Raw genomic sequence first — 27,340 nt, 5'->3', positions numbered from 1 at the left:
AATATACAGATAATATGATATTAACCTCTCAGGCTGTAGCACATGTAAAAAAGTGGAAACAATATTAATATTCATTTCTTAGCAGTGAAATATAGAGCTTAACAGGACCTGTTTAGGATTAACCACTCATCATTAGCTTATCAAACTCATAATGACAGCAAACACTAAATAGAACAAGCATATTTACAGCAACCATTACATTTAACTGGTGCTTGTTCAATATTTTGCAACATATTTCACCGGATTTAACTGAGACCCTCACTTGGTTCTCTATTTTAGCAGACAACGATCCGTCTCATGCGTCTTATTAATCTAATTAAGATTACTATAGCAGTATTTTTGTCTTTGTCTTAATCCTGATTATTTGTCGACTTTGTGGGTTTCTCCAGTTTTTTTTCTTCTTTTTTGCATCTAGAGCATTATTAGATCTTGTGCTGTGAAATGATCAAAATTCAATATTGAGAAAACAGATTAACTTTATTAAATTTCCCTACCTGCCCCTGAACCAAAGAAGAATGAATAAATCTCTGAATATTTGCCGTTGACTCCTGAGCCTTCCACATAGTATTAAAGATGAAGTCTGGCATTTTCCATTTGAAAGACTGTGTGAAGTCTGCATACTTATGCACACAAACAGAAAGCCTCGCTAACCTTTTTTGACCTTAATCTTCTCCTGAATGCAAGTCTGCGTGTTTGTGTTTGTGAGTATCAGAGGTGGTGAGAAAGAGAAAAAAGAAAACCTCCATGCATTTTCATAAGAATCTCTGATTATTTATGGAAACACTTTCAAAGTAGATCCATTTTTTTTTATTAAGGTACACATTTTCAGTGTCTGTTTAATAATGTATGACTGCCCTTTTCTCCAGTTCTTTGATCTGTTAATTAAGATGAAGCTGCTAGGGGTCTGATGATTAGTGGTAGCACAGTGAGGAGCCCCCTGAATGTTATAATACACCGGTGACAATAACGTGAGGATGTAAGGAGGACAGAAGAAGCCAGAAGACAGTCTGACCTCAAGGAGGGAATAAACTTGGAGAGGATCTCCCTCTGCTGTTATTTTTTTAATTGCCTCAACTCATTACAGCGACTAAAAACTGGAAAAAATTGTCCAAAACGGAGAAATAACTACATTATGCAGATTTTAGAGTTTGATGCATACTTTTCTGTTTCATTCTTTTAAATAAAATGTTCTGCTAATAAAAAGGAAAAGCAAAGTTGACAAGTTCACTTCAGCCAGACTGGCTCTGAAATAATGAGATTCAGGTACGTTAGGAAATTAGTACGGTAATATTTAATCAGCTGTTTGTCTTAAATCGTTGCATGTTTGTTTCAGTGGAAACTGTTCGAAACTTGCCTCAATCCAGAAACTAAATGACCAAATAAATGACATCCTGCATGAGTTTTCTGCAGTTTTTAAAGTGAATTTAAGGGAAATTTGCAACAAAGAAACTTTTAAGAAAGCAAATCATATTCAGTGTTTCACAATTTGGTTGCTGTAGACACCAAGCCCATTTGATGGTTCCAAAGGTTAAATGACAGGCTACAAAATTAGGACTGCAAAAGCCAACATGAACCCAATCCTCAGCAAAGGTGAACTGTCAATTCCTTAGTCCAGGACTAATGCATATTTAATGCTATTCAATTGACTGCAACAGTCAATCAAAGTCCAAGGGCATCAAAACAAACCTTTCCTGGAGAAGTGAAATAATTCACAATTTCACACCCATGACCCACAGAGATCCTCATCAGAATGTGATCTGTTTATGTGCGTCACAAAAGTAGTTTAAAACATTTATTAGGAGTTTATGAGCCCATGCACCAAATCAGAGAAGATGAGAGTCTGATAGGAAGCCAAACAGTCCAATAGAACCTACATCAATCACTTAGACACATCAAAAATAATTTTTTTAGAACATAAAATTGGCAGAAAAAAAACAATAACAAAAAAACAAATGGAATGAGATTGCATGGATGGATTCAAAACAGTTATATTAAATTCATTTATATAACAACAATTCACAACAAATATTTTTGACCAGATACATTTTTCTTCCAGTTATACAGAAATATACATATCTAATAAATTTGTTTTTCATTTGCTAAAAATGGTGCATAAACAATGTTTACCATTTAAACAGGATTTTCCTAACTATGAAAATAAGTAAGATCCGATCTGTGAGAGCATCATACAACTGTCTTCAGTCAGAGGCATCTTTAGATACGTTGTCAGAATGACAGCATCTCCATCCACAATGATTCTCTCAAGACACTTCGATGCACAAAGTATCTTGAGATACAGCAATATTTAATCTCCATTTGGGAAAGATAAATTACATTTGAATTGAATTAGTTTTGGGTTCAACAAAAGCAGCTCTGCTAGCTACATTTGTCACAATAAAATGATAAAATCATCTTCTAAGGCCTTTTTTATCTAAGAATGTGTACTAGGCTTGTGCATACATATGATGCTGAGCAGCTGTTTATTTCTGAAATGACAACCAGCCAAAGAAAAAGTCCTATTGACATTCAACATTTACATGAATCTCACGAAGAAGGAGTCTAGAAGACTACAAACCCTCATAATAGGCAGATTACTTGTAGTAAACAACCTCAATTTCAGCTGCCTTATCAGGAGGCATTTTATACAAACAGAGCAAAGGCCCTTGTGTTTGTGTCAATGCTGTCAAGGAGGAACATCTGCTCCTGAAAAGGCGAAAGCTCTTCCGCGCCTTATCGGACCGAGAGAAGAGACGGACATGAACAGATTACTCAGATATCTTGGGATGAGAAAAGGAATGAGAGATAAAACCACACGAAAAAGAGAAAAAGCTTACAAACAGGGCTGTAAAGTCCCCACATCAAGGCTATCAAAGCTCTCTGAATAATGTGTTATGATAATGATGTGAGGTTCTGAATAGAGGCTGTAATACAAGATTTTGTATCGCTCCATGTGTGGAAAAAAGAGAGTTTTAACAGAAAAAAACCAAAGGCAGTTCTGAAAAGTTGATGTTTGAGTCATGCAGATAGTGGCTGAACTGTGAGGTCCAAGTATCAGCAGCAGTCTGCCTCTGACTAAACCCAGCAAACTCAGGCTCAAGATGGAGCATAAAATTCGTTTTAGTCATTAAATTCCTCTATATTTGAAACTGCATAAGATCCTAATTGTTTCAATGGTTCTGAATAGTAACGAGCTGCTCAGAAACTCACAAATTACTTATTCTAGTGTAAATATTAACACCAGATTGCAATAGGCTGTAAAACTCTGATTTGTTTGTCTCCAGTCAGAACAAATAAAACAATATGTTAAATAAATTAAAACAAATAAAAAAAATTTGAACCATCTTGAAAACTATATTTAGAACTACATTTTATAAATTTTTTTCTAGGATGTTACAGCTACAGAAGCCAGAGTCCAAAGAAAAGCTCTAAAAGACGTTCAGGACGCTGAGGAAATATTCATCAAGACAACTTTAAAGCACACATCAAAGTCTTGCTGCTTTGAAGCGAAGTAAAAAGAAAAGAGGGGAGAATTTGAGTGTTTGCACAGGACTTAAAGGGATGCAGCTTCTCATATATGTGCAGATGGGTGTTTAACTTCTCTGGTTCTGCTTGAGCTGCTGCACCATCAAGTTCTCTGTATGCAAATGGTTTGAAACTTAAATTTTGTTGAAACTAAATAAATGTGACAGCAGCCATTGTTTTAAGACTTCAGAAACAAGCTTACTTCTGACAAAACAAAACAGACATTTTCAGCACTATAATTTTCCACATAATGACAAAAAAAAAAAAGATGTGAATGTTTTTACACCTGAAAGTGGCGCTAACGAAGGCACTGGCAGTCTGACAGGATGTAGTAGCCAGCTGATTGACCATATCTTGTCACGAAACATCTGCTGCTGATCTGTAGGAATGATGAGCTCTGAGACGAACATGTTCGCGGATGTGGCTGACATCCTTCTGTATTCACTGACAGCAATGAAGATTCAGCCAATCACCAAGAGACTGATTATTGTTCTGCAGTTTTGCGACATCTGCGAGAAAAGTACAACACAGCGGGGACATGTGGAGAACATACATTGGAGTAGATGTGTCTCTTTATCAGCTGCTAACTTATCAGTCAAACCCCTAACCCATGACATGAAACTGCTGTCTTATTAATTTAATATGCACATAATGAACCAGAGCAGGTTTATCAAGCTTGATGAAGCAAATTATGCTGCACATTGTCAATGCACATTTAATTCAAAATACCCAGCTCACACTGACACCAAAGGGGTTAAAGACACAAAGACCTGGTGATCTCATTACAGAGCAGAAGGGAAATTGTCTCATTTTAATTTGCAAAGGATGGAAAGCACCTATTTGACTGTTCTGTTGGAGAGAAGATGAGAAGCAGGGAGACAGATTCTGACATATTTCTTAAAAGTAGCCAAGATGTCACATCATTAAATAGTGATTTGTGAGAAGTCAATTTGATGGTACAGATGTAGAGAGGTAGACCATTACTAGCGCATCAATCTAAAAAAATGGGACAGACGCAATAGGCTATTTGATTATTTCAAGCTGTGCAGAAGGAGAAGATAAAACCCGCCATGAGTCCTGAGGGACCTGAGCCAACAATTTATGCAATAGTTAAGAGCTTAAAAACAAACCTGATGAAGTACATCTAATTCTGCATGCATTTAAAGCACATGTAACAAGGCTTCAATAAAGAATGCTCTCCGTTTTATTAGACAGCTTGCAGAGACCAATCTGAAATTGGCTGCAGCATCTCATCAGCATTTATATTGACGAAGCTACAGCACAGATACATGAAATAGTGCAGCAATGCAAACAAGGTGCAATGCTACACTATCAGGGTTTAATCATAAGTGTAGTAAACATATGGTGGGAACATAGAGTAAAATTCATTAATAGTTATGTTTTTGATTCATCTTTCAAGGTTTAGTTTACAAATGACCAAGAAAGGGGAAAAGCACAAAATGAAAAACCAACAATCTCTGGTCCTTCCTGGAATTAGTTTATGTAGAAATAAACTTTATTTGAAAACTAAAACAAATGCTGGAGTTCAAACAGACACCTTGTTTCTAGCAAGCTTTGTGACGTTAACAATTGTTTGGTCTAGTTGAGAGAATCTGAACTAAACTGATATCAAAATTAACTTATTTAGTGACTGTGGACACAAATAAAAACGTATGTGTCATTAGCAAACATAATACATATGCTAAAATATGTTATAGCACTCCATAACCATATACAGTGAACCCTCAGTATTCAACAACCCATTTTCTTTCAGAAATTTTAGATATGCTCTATGGAAAAATCCCTGTCGTCTGTAGATATTGAATAAAAGTGGCTCGAGAAGAGAGCCTTGAGGATTCCCACTTTTTTGTGTTTGCTCTTTGTCTGTCAAGAGTAATGTGAACTATTTTAGAAAAGAATCATAGAGTTCTAACAGTTTATTTAGAAAAACAAATAAAAATGCTGCATAGCTTCACGCTTCTATCTGGGAGACAAACTGAAGTGTCTATATGGCGTAAAAAATTAACTATGATCAAATGTGTTCAGTTAAAGCAGACAACAAAAAACATATGTCATGATTTTTAGATTACATGTCATCTTTCCATCATTTCACACCAGATATTATGATTGCGATCAGTAATTATTATTTTTAGCTTACTTATTGCACCATGCTCCTTCTCAGATTATAACAAGTCCAAATATTGATACAATCAAGCAACTGGAAGTGTGTGGAAACATATCATGGGGAAAGCTAGAATTAATAATTATTTAGCTGAGTGGCAGCAACCTGCAAAAAACTGACAGGGTTCTGAACTTTTCTGTCTAATTTACTGAGATTCATAATGACAGGGAAACTGAGGCTGTAAGGTCATTCAAGCATTGATATTGTTAGAACTTGACATCTGCTTTTCTGTGCTCAGCGCTGTATATCCCAGTCGTCAGTAGACATATTACAGCAGATTAATTAAAATAATGTTCAAGATCTTATAATAATACATATAAACAAGTATAGATTAAATTTCTCCTCTAGTTTAAAGCAATGCAAATAATGTTTACGTTTACATTTTCCCTGATCTTGAGGCAACAATCCATTCTTCTAAGTGGAAGCTAATCACTTGCTGGAGATTTTCCCATCTCCCATATTTCCAGTAACCATCTGTCTGAACTGTAATCCAAAGAGCTTTTGAGGCATGAAAGCCACTCTGCAGAGAGTTGGTGCAAATGTTGTCAGTACAAATAGGTGCCATTGTACCTTTGATTTTTCTCATATTTTGATACTTTATAATGCCTCCAAATAGCCATAAGTACGAGACTGCTTTCAGTCCTGAACTATGACAAAAACGAATAACAAGTGCTGTTTGTGCTTTCTGAGTTGGCACAGCCTTCAACAATATATCTGGGGGAAAAAGCCTCCAATACAGAAACTCGAAGCACAGAAAAAAGATCAATAAAATGAGTCAAGCTTTGCCGGTCAAAATAAATAAAAAAATCCAAGTGTTTTAGGTGAAAAACAGTGCATGAGGTATAAACCAAAATATGATTTGCACTTCAGAGATTTCTAAACCTAATGGGGAATCTTAACAGCTGTGCAGTTTAATTGATCCCACATGTAATGCAATTCAAAGACGAAAAAAAGAGAAAAAAGAGAAAAAAAAGTCTTTTTTGAGCAAAGTTTCTGTAAGTGCTTAGTACTCTTCAGAACAGCAGGGCCAGGAGAGATTAGCCTTCTTGGATTTAACGTTTAGCCCACTGATGTGTTGTTTGATACTTCTGTCTCTGTGAGGAGATTAAGGATTGGGATCTCCTACAGCTTGCTAGTGCAGCTTTCATCTGTTTTTGACCTTCATTAACTTCAGCAGATGTGCTAAAATATAAAATCACAACTTAAAATTCCTTAAAGTTAGGTGTGAAAAACGTTGCAACCATTTCTCTTTGTGACTTAACATCCTTGCATAAACCTTCAAATCTCTAGATTGTTCTCCTTTTTCTGTTATGGTCTAGATAATCCTATAGTACATACCATAAACATTCTCAGTGTTTGTTTACTATACACGTTCTGCTTTGTTTACCCTCTCCAACATTAATTTGCCTTCAGTTTTAGCATCATTATTGAGACAGGAGCTTGAAGGCAAATCCCCAGCTTTTGAGATTAATTATTTTACGAGTGGCGGCAAAGCAGTAAAAGAAACAGAGCATTGGAGAAATTAACCATCTTACGGTTAACGGGCAGAAATCTCCTGAGTGACCAAGAGTTAAATTCGGAAGAGCTGATTAATTTTTCTCCTCGGTGTGTCAGGAGAGCATAAAGCAGCAAAGATATAATAAAAATATTAAATAAGAGGAAATTAAAGAAAATAGCAGAAAGAAAACATAAATCTCACGTGTTTAGGCTGAAGATCGCATGGATGGTTAATATTTTAACCCGGATCTGTAAGCATCGCTCGACTGCATAAAGTGTGAGTTTCTCATAGGAGCCTGGATCTGGTTACTAGCCTTGAAGGAGTTTGGTGTTTAACAGGCAGTCACTACAAAGGCAAATCGTTGCTCAGTACAAGAGACATAAATTGAACGTGTTTATTGACGCCTGAAGGACAGTTTGACAACCTAAGAGGGAAAAAAAAACAAGCTGCAACGTTTCTTTAGGTCTGTTTTCTGTCTGCTTTGAAGTTTGATCTGTCAGGAGTGGAGACTATATGTCCCCAAACGGGGGAAAAAAAGTTGTGGGACTGTCAGTGTTCATGCTAGTCAAAGCTTTCGGAGGACTGTTAGTTTGTAGGCTTAGTGTTGTTTGGTGGGTGGAGATGGATTGCTTTAGAGAGGTGTGGGAAATATGGGGGAGTCTTTGGTGGTCATGGTTAATGAACAGCTGAAAATGGCCCAAAGCAAACTGTCTAAGTATTAAAACAGAAAAACACCATCATAGCGGAGTCTCCTTGCAAATAAAAGGAATGCCCAATGAGTCATTTTTAAACAAAAATTTAAACTTGTGGTTCAATATAAGGGAATTTCATTCCAGACATAAATGTAGAAACCAACAAACATTTTAATGACATTTCTGTGTTGACATAAAAGAGGTTATAAATAAAGTTTATTTCCCTTTGTTTCGGTTGCCTTTTCAACATTTTTCTCATTTTTTTCTTTTCAGCTTTTCCCTTTTGTTCATTTCCAGTCCAGCCCCAACCATGGCAACTAATTGGCCAATATAAACTAAATATATACGTATGTGAAATCCATTCTCTTGGTTTAGTAAACTGTGCATTTGACTTTACGACTTCACTGGTATCGAAATGCATCAGGGGTTTCAGCTGAGGATGTTGATGTAATCATTACAACAGTGGACCACTTATGGGTCAGTATTTGGTGACCCATATTTGGTTCAATATTTACATATTTTTCTGTGTGTTGTAGCTCCAAATTCTGTTTGTGGATTTTTGTTGCAGAGCAAATCTAAAATATTTAGCTGAGCAAATGCAGCTTTGGAAGCTGAAATACCTTAGCGAAATGCTACTTGACACAATATTGCCTGACCTTTTTGGCCCTGATTGGAGTACTGCCAAGAACGGAAATAAGGAAGACTGTAGATTTTAGCTTCTGGATAGAACTAATACAGTTTTCAATGTGTATTAAAGCATAATAAGGTATATAACTATTAATATAAGCAGCTGTAAGTGTCACAAATAATCACAGATTTTTACTATTCATCTCCAGTTGTGGTTCCTAAACCTAGAAATACTGGGACTCCTTTGCAAACTATATTTGCTCCAGGACAGCCTATGAGTTGCAAAACTCAACAATGATATTTATTTTGTGTCATTATGCTTTAGCCATTTTCAATGTTGTGATAAGTCACATACGATATTTTAAATGAATCTCTTAAACGAAAGGATGATCATTTTGGTGCCTAATTTGAAAAGCTTCTTTGCTAAGTTGTCAAAACTAGTTCATCCCTCAATTTTAAGTGGATTTTATGCCTGAATGATGATCATAGTTACATATAGTTCTCAAAGTGGAGAGATGGAAATCTGAAAATGAGCAAAAAGGCAGACAAAGACCAATGGAAAAAGAAAATCATCAAAAACTTTGACAAACACTGTTTAAGATCACTGAGGACACTATAAATACATCTGCCGGCTTCAAAGTCGCAACTTATTACGTTATTGCAGTTGAATGAGCCGGCATGCTGCTGGTGAGCGCTTCACGCTGAAACTCCAGAGACGGGTCTGCCTCCCTGACTCCCAGCACTAACTGTGGGCAAAGGCGTTTGTCTCATATCCTCTTCATCCAACTCGCACACACCCACATGCCCTTCCATTACACAAGCTCTGGGGACCGGAGCAAATTTCACATCAAGTAGTTTGCCTGCCAGACAAGGCTTTCTGTGGATTCCATTAACTAAAAACAGAAGCCTAATTACTTCCTTGAGATCTATAAAAAAATGATACAGACACATGCAGAATGCAGCTTAAGGTGGGCAGAGACGAGATAAGGTAAGAGAGAAGATAAAACTTTTAGGGCGACCGTTGAGTATATTAATTGTGTCGACTTTAAGGATAAGGAGACAATAGAGCAAAAAATGTCTTCATCAGCGGTTTTTGCTTTTACCCACGAGACTATGGGCTACTTCTGCCGGCAAAAAACATCTGCAAAATGTTCAAGTTCGGCCTAAAAACAAGATCAGATGGAGTGGATTTCCTCAGTAAAGAAGGAAAAAATGTCCTAGTTTCTTCATGTGACGTGACAAATACCACAAAGCTGCAAACATCTGCGTAGTTATTAAAAGAACAGGTCCATCATCAAAACATATGACACATCAGCATATATGGATATATCAACCATTCTTTTAAGTCTCTGTTTCTTCTTGGTGCCTGAAGAAACCAATGGGTACTCTGTCCCCAGGACAACCACTAAGCTGCTCAACCAATCCAAAGACGATAAAGTGAGCAGAAAAAAAAGTGATTTTCACTTTTAATTTGTATGTTTATGACAATAAAATAGCTGTTTCTTGTCACACTTCATCATAAGTTTAAGAAAAACATATCCGTTGACTAAATAACAAACTGATTTAAATTATGAGACAAGATGTTTTATCAAAGTAGAAGAAAACAGAAACAAAAAAAGCAGATAAAGTTTTAAAACTGAACCTAAACTCACAAAATTGTCAAACAATCTTTAGAAAATATTCAGCTTTAGTCAAAAAAGGAAAATTGAAACAAAAATGAAAGTGATGGCAAAAACTATTTGCACTTTAAAAGACTTGAAGCTCATTATCAAAGATAACTTGTCAAAATATCAGCAGAAACATGCAGAAAGCTGCTTATGATTTGTTGTTTGATTTGTTTTTTTTTACCACTGATGTCTCAGATTAATCTCTGACATTTTTTAACAAAATATAAATTGAAAACCTTTTCAAGAATGATAGTTCTTTTGTATAATTTTATTATCGTCTGATGTTTTGCATTACTTTCCCATCAGAAATGGGTGAATGAACATTTTGTATCTATATTTGTGAATAAATTTAGGATTTAACTGGAAGTAAAATGAATTGAATTCTTCAGCCACAACACATCTACTACACACATAGATTCACGCCTGTTCATGTTTTTTTGTTTATTTTCCCCTAGCAATACTCATTACCGTATCTTCAAAAGCTGTCGACACAGGAACAGATTTTTTTATCGCTGAAAAATATCTGCTGACCTCAACTGAGCAAATACAGCCAAATATAATGACATGGCGCAAACATTTTCCATAGTTGTTTGAAAAAAGCATCTAAGGTTGAGTTTAAGAACTATAATTATGTTATTTTTAAGTCTTACTGTAGGAAAATTAATTTAAACATATCAGTGTAAACTTCATAATCTTTTGGATTTGTTTACTTTATTAACTAAATCTTTCAATAAGGATGTTTTTTTTTAAGAATTCAGTACTTTGCTAAAAAGCACTGCTGTATAGAAAAGTAAAGCACATATGCATATGATGATCCCTTATTAAAAGTTTAATGCAGCTACAGTTTAAGGTCCTGACTAACAATTATTTAGACAAAACTCTTAACCCACCTTTACAGTTTGTGTTAATTTATCAATTTAATTTAAATCATTTTCAATTTCCACTGGAACAGAGAATTACAAGACTCATTTTCACAAATTAATGTAGTTCTAACTCTAAGCAAAGATTGACAGGGAGAGTGTTAAAGCAGCACATGTTGAAGGCGGTGAAAAATAGGCATGAAATAAAATTTTCAATCGTATTAACAAACAAGCTGATTGCATCTACTCTATATTCCCCCGCTGCAAGAGAGTCTCTGGAAAATGAGGTGCAGGGCCTGGATTTGGCCCTGTCCGCCCTGTGACGGCTGAGCCGTTGTCATCTGCAGCAGGTGACAGCATCTTATCAGGAGCTGCAAATTACAACGTGGGAATCTTATCAGCGGCAGCCAATTAGAACCAGGGGAGTAGCAGCGAGAAAATGTCAACAGCTCAGTGAACTTGCCAGGGTTCTTATCGGGCCACGCCTCTTCATCCAGGCAGCTTTCTTTGAGTATGTCATGGCAGTAATGACTGCCAGAGCAATGTTGTGACAAGAAGGGCTGAAGGAATAACCGGGTCTCTAAAGAGCAAGCCTCCCAGAAAGACTCCACACTTCCTGAGAGCTGCCAAAATTTTAGCAGCTTTTTGACAGCTGACGACTAAAAAGCAAAGAAATTCTTTCATTTTCAACCTCAGCCGGGTGTGTGTCTAGACTGAACAGCAAAGGTTATAAAAGATGTTAAAACTAGACATGTAAAAGTACACATGGGGACACATTTCTGCAGTGCAGCAGAGAAAACAGCAGAAAACCGAGACACTTATTTAGGAAGATTAAAAAGTTTCAACAACTGCAACCTGACCATTATTAGTAATATGTTTATGTCAATTATATATTGAAAAAAAAGAAGATAAATCTCCTTTTAAATGTTTTCTTTTCAATTAAATTTCCTGGATGATAACAGGGGCTGCTGCTCCTCTGACATGACCCACACCCTTTTCTGTTCCCTTGCAGCATCTTTACATGAATATCCTTGCTTACAAAAATACTTGAAGCTGAATTATCTCTCTATGAATAAAAACATGATCCAGAATCACAGGCTAGGTCCTATTACCAGAACAATTACAATGATAATCTGTGTTTCTATAAATGCTATATCCTTCTGAGTTAGTTTGTCACAAATATCAATAATAAATTTTGTTGCCTGGTCTAAGTCATTTTTACTAAAGTTCTGCCTATAGCTGCTTTGCTATACCTTCTTACCACATGAGTTGTTCTTGGCACAGTTAATAGCACCACTAATTGTTATTTTTATTACTGAGTGATCTATATATCAGAATCTCGATAATATCAAACTATATTCAATGCCGGCTGTAATACTGATATAAAATTTTGACCTCAATATTGAGCGATAGTTTAGACAAATGAGAGAGAATGCTATCACGTAATGCCTTTACACTCAGTGTAAAGGTATGAGGTGCAAACAGGCAGATTTAGTTTCCATCATGATTGTTCATAAAATTTAATGGGGAAAAAGAACGTACATATAGAACGGACTGACACTTATGATCATATGCAGTGTTCAAGCAGACAGTGACCTCCTCTGACTCAGGAAATGTTGAATAAATGAAATGGGTTTTGTTCCTGGGAATCTTTTTCTGTTAACTCTCAATGAATGGGAAGAAGCTGAGGTTATTTTACTGGTTCATTTTTTCCTTTAAGGCACCGTGATTGACTGAAGCTATAAGTGCATGAATAGCACAGAACCCTCAGGTATAGAAATGCGTCAGATTCCAGATGAACAGTCTCGTCACTTGGCTTGGAATGACAATGAGCCTGCAGCAAAGACTTTCCTGCAACCCTGTGTCACATCCCACACCAGCACAGACTCACACCGCCTGTAATGTACGGAAAACAGATCCTGCCAAAATTAGTAACCAATATAGGAATAATTAAATGGACTGATGAGGAAATTAATGTGCTAAATATTGCATAAAATATAAAAATGTTCCCAACTTATTTGATTGAACCGTGTAACAAATACTTATCAAGTTCAACAGCATTCATCTAGAATTACCACTATTATTTAATTTTCCATTTTATTACACAAAAACCACTTATGAAATTTTAAACCTTATCAAGTTCAGATGAAACTAATTATCTCTACTTATACAATCCAAACAGCTGAGGGGCAACACAGACCAAGGGAAGGTCAGGAGGCAGTTAGCAGAGCTGCTGCTGCTTTGTTGACACTTGAATACCGTAAGGGAGCTGTCGCATCATAAGATTAATGCAACAGTTTAGTAGGAAGATCCAATTTTTAAGTAAATTTTAACTACTGCAAAAAGTAAAGTTGAATTTAAAGGATCTGGGAACACTTGCTGGAAGTTTAGGGAAAATGTGTAAAAATTGAAAATTATTCATCTCTTCACTTCATCTTAATGGACAGGGGGGATTTAGATCTGGGAACAACTTTGGAAAAAGATTGACACACTGTTTGGTGAATCGTGTGTTGATTTTGCCTTTTATTATGGGCCACTACCCTACCAAAAGACCCAAAGGAGGCTCAAATTCATTATTTAAATTATTATGTATTTAAATTATCATTATTTACATTCATGCCATACACCAACCTTAGGTTTTTGGAGAGAAATGGGGTCTTCATTATCACAGGTTCTCCACCATACTTTTTGCATTTCTTGACGTCTTTTGGTCAGAGTAGTCAGCACCATTCTTAGACATTGTTTAGTTTGACTCAATTTATGTTGAGGACAGCCTAATGTGAAGCAAGCATTCAAAAGCAACTGTTAAAAATCTTCTGTTATAAAAACATACAAATGAAACAATTCAGATTCAATATAGCAACGACACTTCCCAATCCAGCTCAAAAGCTAATCCACAGCAGTTCATTTAGCGATGCACATATGCGTCACAACCTCTCCTGTTTTTTCTCATCTCTGCAGTTTCTTCTTTATAAGACAACTGCTGAAATATTTGATGAAGTGCAGCTGTAAAGCAAGCACAAACAACTTTTCTGACAAACAATGCTCCACACGACCATTGGGGAGTAGGCCAAAAAACTGCAGGGGTGGAGCGCTGCCTTCCCGAGAAAAACAAACAAGTTCTAGCTCTGATTTCACACTGTACAGCTGAAGAATATATCTAAAATATGACATTCCACCTGGCTGTAGAAACCTCTATAGAAAAAGCACATGTGCACAGACCGGTAATAAAAGAGAACAGGATGACATCGGAGGGGAACCAGACATGCTCATTAAACTGGTTGTAGTCTTAATGTCTTGCAGTGAGAAGCAGCTGGTATGGATCAGTTAACCCCGCTGGAGGCTCGAAGGGAAGACAGACGGAGAAGGAGAAGGAGAGGTGTTGATCGAAGGGGAGTAGAGCTGCAGGGTGACGGTGATGAATACGCTGCTGAGAGCGCAGTGCCAGTCAGAAAAGAAATAAAAGGAGATCCCTGCAGATTCTACTCTTTTCCATGCTCAGGTTCCTTTTTGTGTCATTTAGATTCCACTTGAAAACTTAATTTAAACTCCTACTTAAACACAAATGGCCAAAGTTGCTTTTGATTTCTAAGATTGAAAGAAAAACCTTGTCTGGTTGGACTAAACAGTCCAGTTCAAACATCTACAAATGCTAGCAGAAGCAAAATTTTGCTCCATTAGTGGTAGAAACAAAGCTTATCTGCATCAACATGATAAATAATTCATCAAGTAATTCAACCTATCTGGGTGAGTGTTTCTGCTTTGGTGTTTTAGGGCCACCTCAGACTTGTAGAGATCTGAGAGTCGCTGGTGGCTTGATGAAACATTGTAGATAAAACCTCTCAATAGCTCTTACATTTGTAATTGAACCATCTGAGCCCTTGAATCTTGGTCCAGCCGTTTCCTCTGGAGAACATGCACTCAAGAGGAAATGGCATATTTATTTCAACAGAGGGTGGAGTGGTTTAAAGAAAAACACAAGATTAGAGCCCTTCATTACACATGTATAGGCACCTAAGCATGCAAGTGCCATTCATCTGAGATGCTATTGTTTAAGATTTCTATGAACTGGCAAATATTAGATGAAGAAATAATATATTAAAAAATATCTAGGTTTTCTATTTTGCAAAACAAGAAAAAAAAATCTCGTCACCAGTTTAAAGATGGCAAAATTTGAGAAAACGTCTAAATTAAACAAATGAGAACAAAAACTTGCAGCCTTCTACCAGATTCAAGATACTGAGTGAAAAGTCATGACACACAAAAAAATGAATTAGCAAGAAACTCATACTCTATAAAAATAAAAATCCTTAGATAAACTTGAAAATTTTGGCATGCAACATCAGCCTCTAACAAGGGGCAGAAAAATGTTTTCCAGATTATTCCTCAACCACAGCTACAGTTTTTTCAGATTGCGTTTACTGTTACCACGGTAGTTACTCCCTCATCTCTCCACCCTCACAAACACACAGCAATAGATGACAATAGTTTTCCATCTGGAAGACTTAATCCGAAAACAAATTGATTATTTTTCGAACAGCTAAAAATGGATTAATCCTCACGACTGAACTTGTTCTGACAATGTTGAGACGCACTGTAAATGTTTAGGAGTTTCTCCATCAATACAAACTTGCTGCTCTGATGCAGGAATATTGTTTTCACTTGCCTGAAAACACAGGTTTTATTTTTGAATGCTGGAAACTGTTAAAAGTTCAGTCACTGACCAATAAATCAGTACGACCCTTGAAATCCTAGAACCCTCAAAACAACCAGATTGTCATCATCAGGAAGAAAGAGTAATTCATGAGGCATTATATTTTTCCCATATGGTTGGATACTTTGAGTAAATCCAAGTAGGCCGTGCACATCTCTAATCTTTTTTCTTTTCATCATGAAAGACGATAAATAAATAAAATGCAACAAACAAAGAGGCCATATATTTGGATCTTTAGAGAGTTTCAGCTGGAGTCTACAGACAACCAGAGTGCCCTTTCGCCTTAAATTATTTAGCACTCACATTTGTAGGCTTTGCCAGTTGAGGAGATGTAGCGTTAAAATCCCAGACCACTGAAGCATGCAGGAAAGTGGTGGAGAGCTTGGCCACACAATTAAAAAAGAAAATACATACTGGAGATAAGTAACAAGACAAAAGATGAATGGGGATTTAATTTCCTTCCTTGATGATCATCAGGAGAAGAGATCAAGACTATAGGATCAGATAACTCTGCTCCAACTCGGATCAAAGGATCCTTCTATGAGCTGAACAATTTCATCGAGGAGGACACATTGTTCGTGGAGACACACACACAGATTCTGCACTGACTTTATCTGTCCCAGAGCAGCCGTGGAAACAATTGAACTCTTGTAAGAGAGAGAAAGTAACCCATGCTGGATAAGAGGAGGGAAGGAGTTGGTAGCACTGTTTCCTTGCAACAAGAAAGTCCTATGTAATCTGAATTTCTGTAAATTCAGATTACATAATTTACACTTAAGCAGTACAGAGTAAGACTAACAGAATAAACCTTTATAGAGGCACGGTATGAATAAATACATCTGGAATGACATAAACAACTGACATGTTTCACACATTTTAATTCAGGCTTCCTGTTTGCATGGTTTCCCCATCCAAGTGTGGGTTCTCTCCAGGTACTCTGGCTTCCTCCCACAGTCCAAAAGCATGATTATTAGGTTACCTGCACACTCTAAAACACCCGTAGGTGTGAATGTAGCGGGGTTGTTTGCCGTGTGTTTGACTGACCGAATATGACCCACTACTGTGTCATTTTTGATTAAATTGAATATTGAATAGTTAAGCAAATAAAATGAATTAGAAAGACATATTTCTCTTTAATTAGATACTGTATAGCAATAGAATCTGATCAGAGAACCATCTGTTTCCTGCATTTACAAATAGTAGCTGGGCTTAGTGAAACATGGTGTCTTGAAATGTTTAGATATGTCTAACAATGTTCAAAAAGATTAAATCTGATCTCAGACTTTTAGGAATAGTCTAATGTTTTTTGTTTTGCTAGAGTTATTCTTGAACACCTTTCCCCCCATTTTTAACCCTAGAACTGAGCGGTGTGTTTTACTCCAGGATGCTTGAGACTTCACCGGACAGACTCAAAGTTCTCTGTGTCAAATGCAGCAAAGCAGCCCCCTCCATGTTTCACAGTAGGCTTGGTGTTTTTTTTATATATACATTTACAAGACCGGGGTTATCAGTCTACAGGATACTTTTAAAAACTTTGGAGCTTATCAATGAAAATTTAGTTGAAAGGAGAACATAGAGAGGAAAGTGACTGAGCATAAAGGCTACCTATCCTACTGCTGCTGTTAGCAGTAGGACAGTGTTTAATGTTTTCTCAATGATCTATAAAGCACTGAAAGGTCTTGCTTAAATAGACATCAAAGACATGCTCACTCCGTTTCTGAACTGAACAAGGGAGGGTTAGCCTTTAGTTTCTATCTTCTACAGCTCAAACACATTTCTGTTTAGTACAACTGTGTTGTGCTTTCAATGCAAACGTTGCGTTTCTAATGTGTTATCTCTCTTCCTTTGTTTCTTCAAAGCTATTTGAATTACCGTGTATAAATGGTGCTATATGGTTTCTTTTAACTGAGGGACTTTGCAGTAGAAATTAAATACTTCCACCACAGCATGAAAAAAAAGCAGAGTAATTCTCATTTCACACAGAACTCTTTGAGACACCAACCTGGTCATACATCATGACTGTCATCTGTGACAGTTTTAACATCTTGCTGAATTATTTATCTTCTACTGTTTAACTGCTGCTTGACTATGAATTACACCACACTACATTGTTTTAGGCTTTAATTTATCATCTAACAAAAAGAAATCACTGAAAAAAAAAAAATTTAAAAGTCCTGGAGCACATAATGCCAGAAACTTTTTTACTGCACTCTAGGAGAACATGAGCCGACATTCAGTTTAGCGAAGTGCATCTTTCTGGTGTTTGGTGCTCCACACAAGAGAAACTCAGTGAAGCTGAAAACCATTTATCACAAGAAGGCCAGAGAGGGAAAGAGATCAGGTATAAACTGCACGGTTTCACAGACCTTGTACTGACAAAATAGCTTTGACAATTTCTAATACGAACCCTGAGAACAGATTTCCCTCATAGGTCTCGCCTTTAAAATACCTCCAGCAGATGTCACAGCATAACAGAATGGTTTACAACAACAAGTCACTGTTGTTCCAGTGGTAACGACAATCAGGAGTAAAACTGCCCTTCTTGTGCAACACCGTAATCTTACAGAGAAACCTGAATGTGTATGTTTGGCATCATTTCAGACACTGTTCCACTGAGCCAGGTTTACCTTTTCAGCTGGACAGTCTGGCATTGTTTCTTTGCCAGAGCCACCTGCAGCAGCACAACAACTACCAGTAAATCAGAAAGAGGAAAGCATTCTCTCTCCCTCACAGGACTAATGCCTGCCTTGACGTCCAAACTCTGAAAATGTTTTGTACCGCAGAAAAACTCAGCATATCAATTACAAATACACACTGAATCACAATGCCTGCTACATGTGATATAATGCTGTAGCAGCTGTCTGGTAAGTATTAAAACAGCCAACCAACACAACTAGCATCCTTATTTTCCTCAGCTCAATGACATTAACCTTTCGCCTGAAGAATCAATAGCATTTTTATTCAATCCCCCCTCACTTGGCTCCCAGGAAAGGTTAATGCATCAGCGATTTGATTGGTGAGAGCACAATTCTCTTATTGCCTGTGAATTGGCATTTGTGTTAAAAGTTTGATCGATTTTGATCAACGCAATGTCGGTATTAAAAATGCTCTGGATGAATCCATACAACAGGCCTCAGGTTCGAAAATACACCTCTGCTCTGATCACTACTCAGCACTTTTTCTTCCCGTCTAACAACCTTGTTAGATGAAACCCATTCAAGAAAAGGCCAAATGTTCTGCTTGGTGAAGCTTTATCACACAGTTATTTGTTACGGCACAGAAATGGAGCCAGACTTCAGTGGCAGCAGTCTTTATGTGGAACATCACACACACACACGCACCCACCCACACACACACACACACACACACACACACACACACACACACACACACACACACACACACACACACACACACACACACACACACACACACACATATATATATGATGCCTGTCAAATTACAATAAGCAAAAAACTTAGAATGTGGTTATTTACATGTATCAATTTATTTAAGAAGATGAAAATTAATGCAGAAATAATTTTCATATAGAATTAATATATTGATTTTATTTTATAAATTAGATACCATTATGTACATGTTGCATTGCTGAAGCACATAAATAAATTCAAATTTTCAACTTGACTGATCAAACTCAGTGGGCGGATCTAAGACAGCTAATATCGAGACCCTGGCATCTGATTGGCTTCTTCCAAGTTTGCTATGACTCTGAGTCAATGGTTTTAATTGATGTTTAATTAAGGCACATATAATCAATTCTATGTTAATAAATTATTCTTTTATTTCCAATTTTTTTAAATACCACATTTAAATAATTATTTAATAGTTTATTCATTGTAAAATGAATAAACTTCATACAGTAATTTTATAAAATTCCATCAGTGACAAAAACTCCCATTAAGATAAATCCCACATGAAGGTAAATGCTTTAAATAAAACAGCAACTGAAACATTTTACAATTTAGTATTTACATCTTCTAAAGTTAAGAGCTTTGAAAAACTTTATTAATTTGTGACTTTCACACTACTGATGTGGATCAGTAGGCTGGATGTGGATCTATATTTATCTGGGATTCACCAGGTTTCTATTTAAAAAGATCTATATACCAAGTAGCTGTCTGGAAATGATGTGGGTAGTAAAATAGGTTTCTCCAAATGCCAAAAACATTAAAATGTGGAGTCACCCAGTAAAAGTTTAACTCTAAAAATTAGCTTCTTAACCTGATACATACATTTAGAAGGTGAATGCTCCTACGGTGGTGGAAAAGGTCTGAAAACCTTCTTGGTGCCTTTGATAAAATTGATTTTTATGACAAGAAAACCGCTGGAAAAAAGAAATCAACACAGACAAAATTCACCAAACACAAAGGCTACCAAGGCCACCAGGCTTCCAGGATGATTTAGGAGGAATATGTGGTGACAGATGGTCAAAAATCTTTCTGTCTGCAATCACTAACTTTCTGAAAAGTTAAAGCAGAAGACTACACTGACTTACTGGCAAACTTACAGCATGAAGCAGGGGTGTCCAAAACTGTATCACCTTTGATGAAAAAATAATTATTTTTTTTTAATGTGATATTTTTTTGCCTTTCGGGAACATGTTCTCAAATTAATGGTTGGATTCTTCTCAAACTTTCACTGTGATATTCTAAAACTGCAACAAAAAAAAGATAAAAAAATAAATACAAAATATAAAGTACTTTGAAACTTTTGACACATCTTTACCCGGGGTGTCAATAAATGTAATATACAGGGTATATTGCAGCCGTCTGTCCACATCCAATCCCCCTCGCACCCCCAAAAGGAAATGTGTTTGCACTCTCTTTGACCTATCAAGGGCTGCATGGATACAGAAAGTTAGCAGACAAGGGCTGCAGGCAAGGTTTATGTGCAGTGAGTAAAAACACTTCATTACTGTAGTTGACAGAACCTCCCAGAGCTTCGGACTCTCCTTGCCCTCACCTGAAAAATAAATACCACTCTTCAATCCAAGCAACTTATTTCATAACAAGTTATAACTTCAGAAATGTTCGTTTTAATTTCTGCCTCACAGTTCCCTGGATGTAAACTTTGTTTATAAAGGCAAAAGTGAAGATTGGTGTGGAATGACGAAATCCGGCTTGCAAGGATCCTGCCAATTTAATGTTTCTATTCATTGAAGGCAGGGGGTGGGGGAGAAAGATACTGCCTCTTTAAAAATTGTGCATCATTTCAAAATCTCATTCCGTTTACCGCCTGCAGCTCAAACACAGCAGGAAGTGGCCATCTCTGGCTGCATTGAGAAACTAACAAAAATAACAGGGAGCAGAGTAGGGAAATCTCTGCAGCCCCAAAGCCCCACTTATTATGAATTAAGAAAAGACAAGCACACAGCGGCACACTGAGTGTCCACAAACAGAAGAGAGGACAGAGAGGATAAAGGGCAAAGATGGTGGTCAAGTACCTCGCCTCTTTCTTTAGAGGGAAAAAACTGCGTAAAAACGTAACGCTTGATTAAAAGAAAGTGTTAATATTCATGAATTAAAGGACTGAGACAGTTAAGCACAGCCCTTCCAGTCTTGCAATCACTTAAATTCTCAGGAACATTTTTTTTTACCCTGAACTTAAAGTATAATTAGTTACAGAGTGTCGAGTGAGTGTCTATTTAAGGCTCGGTGAACAGAATGAACTCTGCTTCAAACGTTTGAGCCGTTTTGTTAGTTTACAGCAGGTGACAGCTCATCATTTCATAGAGTGTCGAACAAAAATGATTATACCCAGTGAGCTTTTTGATTTTGTCATATCAGATCCAAAAACTTTTGTGTATTTTATATTTTTTTTCATTCTTTATGTGAAATACAAGCCCATAGTAGTGCATATTTGTGAAGTTAGAGGAGAATAACTCATGGTCTACATGATTCCTCAAGCTGGAAGTCTTTTGAAGTGCGTTTCTATCAGCTTTGCACCTCCAGGGACTCAAATCTGTCACTTCTTTGTAAAACTCAGAACCTCTGTCACATAAGATGGAGAATTGCCACACACACATATTTTCAAGTCTTGCCAAAAAACTTTCCATACAATTTGGTCTCAACTTTACTGCTTAATTTTTAACACATGATTATAATTAATCTAGCCACTTTGTCTTGCGAGAACAAGATTCTGTGAGTAAATTTTACCCAGAGGCTACATGTTTGTCTTGTTTCCTTGTTGCAAACTACATAAATGCATAAAAGGTTTATTTTGACAATAAAGCTATTTTCTTAAAAAAAAAAAAAAAGGTAAAACTTGTGTGTAAACTTTGCTTCCAGCTTTATGCTGCTTTGTCAGTAAAGACATTGGTGGACATCTATAAATAACCAGGCAAAAAGGATGAAATTCAACTTTTGAAGTTCATATTAGTTTGTTTTTTAAATCTCTTAAATGAGTTACTTGGAGAAAATGGACTCTCAGTGGCTGTAAATATGCACAAAAGATTAATAGATGCAGCAAAGAGAGAAGAGAGAAAAACTAAAACAATCTATAACTGTTCCTTAATGGCACTTAGTCAATCAGGTTGTTAATGAATTGGTGCCTCATTGAGAGGTTGAAGAACCTGACCAAGACCAAAGACAATCAGGAGCTCGACAGAATCTAAAAGTGTAAGAGAGTAAAGTCCTCACATTGATTTGCTTTAGACCTCAACTAACCTTGCAGTTCTTCAAAGGTTTCAAGGAAGCGTCAACAAACCCTCTGATTATGGCAGGTCAAGTCAAAGAAATCTGTAATTGAACTTCACCACAGAGACGTCACATATATGTCACAGACTGCCATTTAAGCAGAAATTCGTAAAGAGGACTATAATAATAAATATGACACCACAGGCTTGGGCGCTGCAAGTATTGTTTTGTTAAACTGCTTCTGACCTTTTAACACAATAATTACATCAAAATGAGAAAATTAAAGGAAGCAGAAATAAATTGCTGTCTAACACAACTCTAGCAAAGATCTGACATTCCTGATTGACCTCTACATCTTCACTGTGAAAGAGGAAATAATTACAATAATTGTCTCTTATTCATGCAATTGACCACTGACCTGGTAAAAATAGAGACAGAACTAGAGAACCGAATCTATCTATTCATCCATGCATCTATCAATCCATGCATCAGTCCCATTTTAACACCATCCACCCATTTATCTTCGTATCCATTTTTTTATTCCAGTATGGCTTGAATAATTAATCAGATTTATCATGATGAATCAATCACTGAAATAATCACCAACCAATTTAATAATTGATTAATTGTTAACTGAAGTACAGCAATAAAGATAAAACTGTACAAAAAAATGAACATTTTGAAAAATAAAACTTTTTTTTAGATCTATTCGACCCACAACTCCTCAAGTGGCACTTTTAACTTCACCTGGTTCAGATTCTGTACAAAGACAATTTCAGATTAAGCACCTTTGCATTCTAATTGTTAATCACTTAATCCAAAAATGGATTAATCTGCAAATAACCAGGTGTTTACAATCAGAATGCTGTTGTGGCATTTTAGGCAAGCTTATTTTCTTATTTTAAATGTGAATTGAATCATTTATTTACTTGTATTTTTTAATGTATTTTTTAATGTATTTCTAATATTGTCAAAAAAGACGTGGTAAAATGAGAAATATGCAGAATGTGATTATATCTGATTAATTGATTAACCATCTGAATAATCAATAACTACAATGATGGATAGTTGTAGCTCTGCATCCCTTCCATCCATCTGTCCCTTTTTTTCTCCGTCCGTCCATCCATCCATCCATCCATCCATCCATCCATCCATCCCAGGAGGGGAACAAACGTCCATTTTCTTAACAGCATTCTAGGTCAGCCTCAGGTTTTCCTCGCAGCAGAATGTGATTAGGAGCTCCTTTACTCTGGTCAAAAATGAGCCTAAAACTGATATTGTCTATACACTGCTTTTAAAAGACACAAAATTAGAAAAGCATGGCTGTGATGGTCAATAACTCCAAAGTGTTACTTTCTGAAGGACTACACTGTGTTTGGCTGGTTACATGCGTCCTCTGGTACAGTTTAATCTCCAATCTAAAGGTGGGAATTCTACAAACTGGTTTACAGTCTTATTAGCATTTTGGATATTCTCACAGGCGTCACACGGTACCCCATCACAGCAGAAGAAAGCAAAAATATTCTCAATTTCAGCAACAACAATGGCAGAGAAAATCCTGCACTGGTGGCACTGACAGAGTCATTTAGAGTCAGACTAATGATGTGATAGCAGGCTGTCAGAGCCACAGAGGGCAATTCCTCATATATAAATCACAGCATTGAATGGAGACCATAATTCCCTACACTTAAACTGATCTGTCTCTTCACAAAATGTATCTATAGTGGTTACAATTATGTTTTCTTTTTTATGAAACACAGCAGGCACTTCAAGTTATTTTCCATGAAGCTCATCAAATACATGTTTTTTTTTATAAGACTGAGTCATTTTATAAAAAAAAAACAATCTTATGATCAGACATTTAATTTATGTCCATCATAATCTATTGTCCTACATCTAATCTTTTCTTTGCCATTTAGTTAAAAAGTCTTGCAAAAGTATTCAATCCTGTTTCCTCTGGAAGAACTTCTCTACTTGGTTTTAGAAGTCACGTAATTATTAATACAGAGTTTAATTGTGTGTAATTTAGTCCCATTATGAATACATCTCTTCTGTGGGGGACTCAGAGGTTGTATAGAGAATATTAATGAACAAACAGCACCATAAAGGTCAATGAACACGGCAAACAAGTCAAAGGTAATGTTTTGGAGAGGTTAAGGAAGGGTGAGTAGCGAAACAATGTCTCAAGCTGTGACAGACCAAGCAAGGAGAACATTATCCAGAGAAGCAGACAAGATTCACCATGGTAACCTTGTAGGAGCTGCAGCGATCCGAAGCTCTGGTGGGGCAATCTGCCGTCTTTTAGTCTTGCACTCCACAAATCTGACCTTTAAACAAGATTGAAAACAAGAAAACTACTATTGCAAGAAAGCCACAAAAAAAATCCTGTTTGTCCTTTGATAGGAGCCATTTGCAGGGGGGACAGCAAGCATTTTGTTATCAGCAGGAACAGGGAAAGTGGACAGAGTTGTTGGGAAGACGGATGGCGCTAAAGACAGGTAATCCTGGTAGAAACCCTGTTAGAGGCTACAAAAGAGTTGAGACAGCTGTGAAGGTTCGCCTTCCAGCAGGACAAAGACCCCAAACATACAGACACAATCTGATGAAACTCAAGCACTCTTGGTCTACAAATGTACTAGAACTGGCTGAAACATACAACTTTAACTCTAAAGAGGAGCCATTGCTACATTGCCTCAAATGTTAAAAACAAATGCAAACAAATGCCATCATTCACATATTTGTATTTGAAAAAATCTTTTTTCATTTCACTTCACAGTTATGCAATAAAATCCAGATGAAGACACTGACGTCTGTGGCTGCAACATAACTAACTATGATACGTTTGATGGGCATGGCATATTTCTAATGAAAAAAAAAAAGTCATATTCCTAACAAACAGCGCATACACAGAAAAGCTGCGGTACACATGAGCATCATTTGTTCCAACTGTAATTACTAGTTTGACAATCAGCCATGATAAATAGTTACATTAAACCTGTATTAGTGAATTAAAACCAAATAGTCATCAATTTATGAACTTATCCAAGTAAAGATGAAAAGAAATGATAAAAAGTTATTATTTTTATTTTCATTTTTTATTGTACGTTATTAAGCCAGACCAGAAGCAGAGAACATGGCAAGCCACCTCCCTGTCTGAGGGGCTTTCTTCTGTCTACTTATGAAGCAATTAATTAGTCAGAACTTCTTTAATTCTTTAATTAGAAAGTCCTTCTTTAATTTGACACATTACCATGCGACCAGCCACTTACTCAAATGACTGTTTAATTATAGCGAACTCGCATAAACACACGGACACATACATCTTCTCGGTGCGCCACTCCCTGGGTGACGAGTCGAGTGTTTTGTGTGGGAGAACTGAAGGCGTGCAGGAGCTTGTGATTGCCAGGTAGAGTTGTCACGGTAACAGACATCCAGACAAAAATACCCGCGTACACACACATAATCTCAAAGGAGCAGTTTTCCTGCAGCAGCTGCATGACCCCTAAACAGGCCAGACAACTGGAGCCTCAGGACATGGCAAGGTAATAGGAAAAAGCAGACTAAAAAATAAGCCACTTTTTGTCCATACTGCCACCCAATAATAGGATTATGCCACAATTCTCATTTAAGCTATTGAATGTTTGTAGAAAAGAAGGTACAAAATAGCAAGGTATGAAAGCTAGCTGAGGTAAAAAGCTCTCGTGAGTGAACAGAAAAGTCCTCCAGATGAGCTTTTAGACACTTGGGTTGAAATTCGACATGGCTTAGGACAAAATGATGAGGATTTAAGATCATGCTGTAATCCTGCTGCTGTAGAGGAATACTTGAGAGGGAGTAGTCGGTACCTGGAGGGAGGCTGGCTCTCTTTCTCTTTTTGCCGTTTTCAGCAGTGTTATCCAAGGGAGCGCACTCAGTCCCAAGTGGACCACTAGAACCGTTGAACTGAAGAGGATCGTTGTTGGTTGCTGGATCAAAGGGCAGAGCGTTGAGTCCTGAAAGACAGACAAGAAGAAAATAATAATTTATTAATTACTTATTGCAAAAGGCTTAGTCCAATCTACTGGTTCTAGTCGACTCTGCATTTCCAGAATCAGAACTAAATATGAAGAGAGAGCATTCCGTTTTATTTTTAGCTCCACTAATCCGAAAAAAATCTTCAGAAAACAAAACTGCTGAAAATGCATGTTCCTTTAAATCAAAACTAAAAACCCATTTGTTAAAAGCTGCTTTTGGTTAATAATTGTTTTTTTTTTTTTTTTTTTTTTTTTTTTTTTTTTTTTTTTTTTTTTGCTGAAATGTTCTATATAAATAAATGTAAATTGATCCGAGTCTGTAATGAAATTAGTGTATTTCTAAAAACCGCAATGAAAACAGTTATTTTGCATCACACCAGTCACATGATCAAAAACCAGATGTTACTACAGGCAGAAAAGATAAATAAAACAACAAAAAGAGATAGGATGATGATGGCGTGGCGTGTTTTCTAGTGAATTATTGCGTGAACAAACTCAATACTGTGTGATTTTAATTGTGTTTCTTATTAGATGGAAACAACACAATTGCAAATTTGTGTTTTTTTCCAGAATATCGACACGGCTTTGGACACATTTGTAATGAATAAAAAAACAGCTATTGTCAACACAAAACATCTCAAGAAATCTTCCTTTATGAAACCTTGAAGTCAGGCTCAAAAGGACCGAAACTGTACAAAAGAATAAAATAACCAGCAACTATAAAATGGGCAGAAAGAAGTTATTCTTTTAGGAGGTCCTAAATCCTGGTCCTCATGGTCCATTATCTGGGATGTTTTAGATGTTTCTTCGCTCCAGCACACCCGATTCTAATAACTGTTCTTCCCCCTCTCCATGCAATGAAGTTCTACAGCAGACCGTTAATGGCCCGTTTATTTAAATGAGGTGTGT

General features: G+C 36.6%; 1 protein-coding gene across 3 annotated transcripts in view; it reads right to left on the bottom strand.

Moving 5' to 3' along the window:
• Positions 1 to 27,340, bottom strand: part of LOC129360430 (ecto-NOX disulfide-thiol exchanger 2-like) — a 179,717-nt gene that overhangs the window by 71,253 nt on the left and 81,124 nt on the right. For all 3 annotated transcript variants that reach the window (XM_055030641.1, XM_055030642.1, XM_055030643.1), the window contains one exon: positions 26,264 to 26,410. In XM_055030641.1, the coding sequence (XP_054886616.1) occupies positions 26,264 to 26,410 (147 nt within the window). The remainder of the gene's footprint in view (positions 1 to 26,263; positions 26,411 to 27,340) is intronic.

This window comes from Poeciliopsis prolifica, unplaced genomic scaffold, assembly GCF_027474105.1.
Source record: "Poeciliopsis prolifica strain line A6 unplaced genomic scaffold, Auburn_PproV2 SCAFFOLD006, whole genome shotgun sequence".
NCBI classification, from domain to species: Eukaryota; Metazoa; Chordata; class Actinopteri; order Cyprinodontiformes; family Poeciliidae; genus Poeciliopsis; species Poeciliopsis prolifica.
Note: the sequence above shows the minus strand (reverse complement) of the source record. Positions and strands in the feature narration are given on the sequence as shown.